Below are 1,591 nucleotides of genomic sequence, written 5' to 3'. Positions count from 1 at the left end.
ATAGAGGAAAGGTGATCGTAGACATGGACATTAAAAAAAGGTCACAATGGACATGGACACAGAGGAAAGGTCACAGAAGACATGGACACAGAGGAAAGGTCACAGTAGACATGGACATAGAGGAAAGGTCAGAGTGAACATGGGCACAGAGGAAAGGTCATAGTAGACATGGACATAGAGGAAACCTCAGAGTGAACATGGACATGGAGGAAAGATCACAGTAGACATGGACATACAGGAAAGTTCACAGTAGACATGGACATAGAGGAAAGGTCACAGTGGACATGGACATATAGGAAAGGTCAGAGTAGACATGGACCTAGAGGAAATGTCACAGTAGACATGAACACATAGGAAAGGTCAGAGTAGACATGGACATATAGATAAGGTCAGAGTAGACATGGACACAGAAGAAAGGCCACAGTAGACATGGACACAGAAGAAAGGTCACAGTAGACATGGACACAGAGGAAAGGTCAAAGTAGACATGGTCACAGTAGCCATGGACACAGTGGAAAGGTCACAGTAGACATGGGCATTGAAGAAAGGTCAGAGTAGACATGGACGTAGAGGAAAGGTCTCAGTAGACGTGGACACAGAGAAAAGGTCTCAGTGGACGTGGACATAGAGGAAAGGTGACAGTAGACATGGACACAGAGGAAAGGTCACAGTAGACATGGACATAGAGCAAAGGTGACAGTAGACATGGACATTGAAGAAAGGTCAGTGTAGACATGGACATAGAGGAAAGGTCACAGTAGACATGAACATAGAGGAAAGGTCACAGTAGATATGGACATTAAAAGGTGCCCACCATGGTCTCGATAAGCAATGAAGTCCCAGCAGAAGACCCTGAAATGCTTCACCCAAAACTCAAAGTTTTGTGTAAGGTTCTGCTCTGAAGCCTTGTAAAACAGCTGAATGTGATCCTTTCACCTTCATCATGCAGCGACAGCAAAGTGAAAGGCTCGTAAAACTGCATTTACAAAGGCTTTCTGTAGGATTAAGGACAGAGGCAGAGCTCTGCACATACCAGGGTGACTCTGCCAGTAAAAGATGCTTCAGGGTTAGTCTAGCTGGTGTCGTGCAGGTTCTACTGCAACTAAGGTTTGGATGGGAGTTCCCTACTCACAATCTGTGGACTGGATCCAAACACAGCTGATTCTGGAGAAGCATTTTGCACTTTGCAGCTCACCGGCTGGAACCAGAATCAGCCTCCCAAAAAATAGCTGTGGGGAAAGGATGAAATCCAGAATTTTATGGAGTTCTTCAGTCACAATTATCTGTTTGATCCCATTTCTGGGACTCAAAGGTAAATCTAGTTTGTCTATATATATTGAACAGAAGTGGTAAGCTTTTCAGTTTATAGTAGGGACCAGATGTTCCTCAGGGTGAAAAGAGGACCTGTCCTTAAAGTAGATCCTAACCCAAACTGGATGACATTTAATTTGCTCTGTGGGTTATTATTATATATTGTATTTTTTTTTGTTTTATAGTATACTGTTTTCACCTAGTTTTCTGGCATCTTAGTCCTGCTAATCTTCCCCAAATTTTTTCAGGCACTTCCTGCCTACATGCGCTCCTTCCAGTG

General features: G+C 43.6%; 1 protein-coding gene across 1 annotated transcript in view; it reads left to right on the top strand.

Annotated features, from left to right (window-relative positions):
* Window positions 1-985: 985 nt before the first annotated feature.
* Window positions 986-1,591, top strand: part of LOC141110556 (ly6/PLAUR domain-containing protein 3-like) — a 22,239-nt gene continuing 21,633 nt past the window's right edge. The window contains exon 1 of the mRNA XM_073601954.1: window positions 986-1,312. Coding sequence (XP_073458055.1) covers window positions 1,114-1,312 — 199 coding nt within the window. The 5' untranslated portion in view covers window positions 986-1,113. The remainder of the gene's footprint in view (window positions 1,313-1,591) is intronic.

This window comes from Aquarana catesbeiana, linkage group LG10 (genome assembly GCF_042186555.1).
Source record: "Aquarana catesbeiana isolate 2022-GZ linkage group LG10, ASM4218655v1, whole genome shotgun sequence".
Taxonomy (NCBI): Eukaryota; Metazoa; Chordata; class Amphibia; order Anura; family Ranidae; genus Aquarana; species Aquarana catesbeiana.
This window is presented reverse-complemented; position numbering and strand designations above follow the sequence as displayed.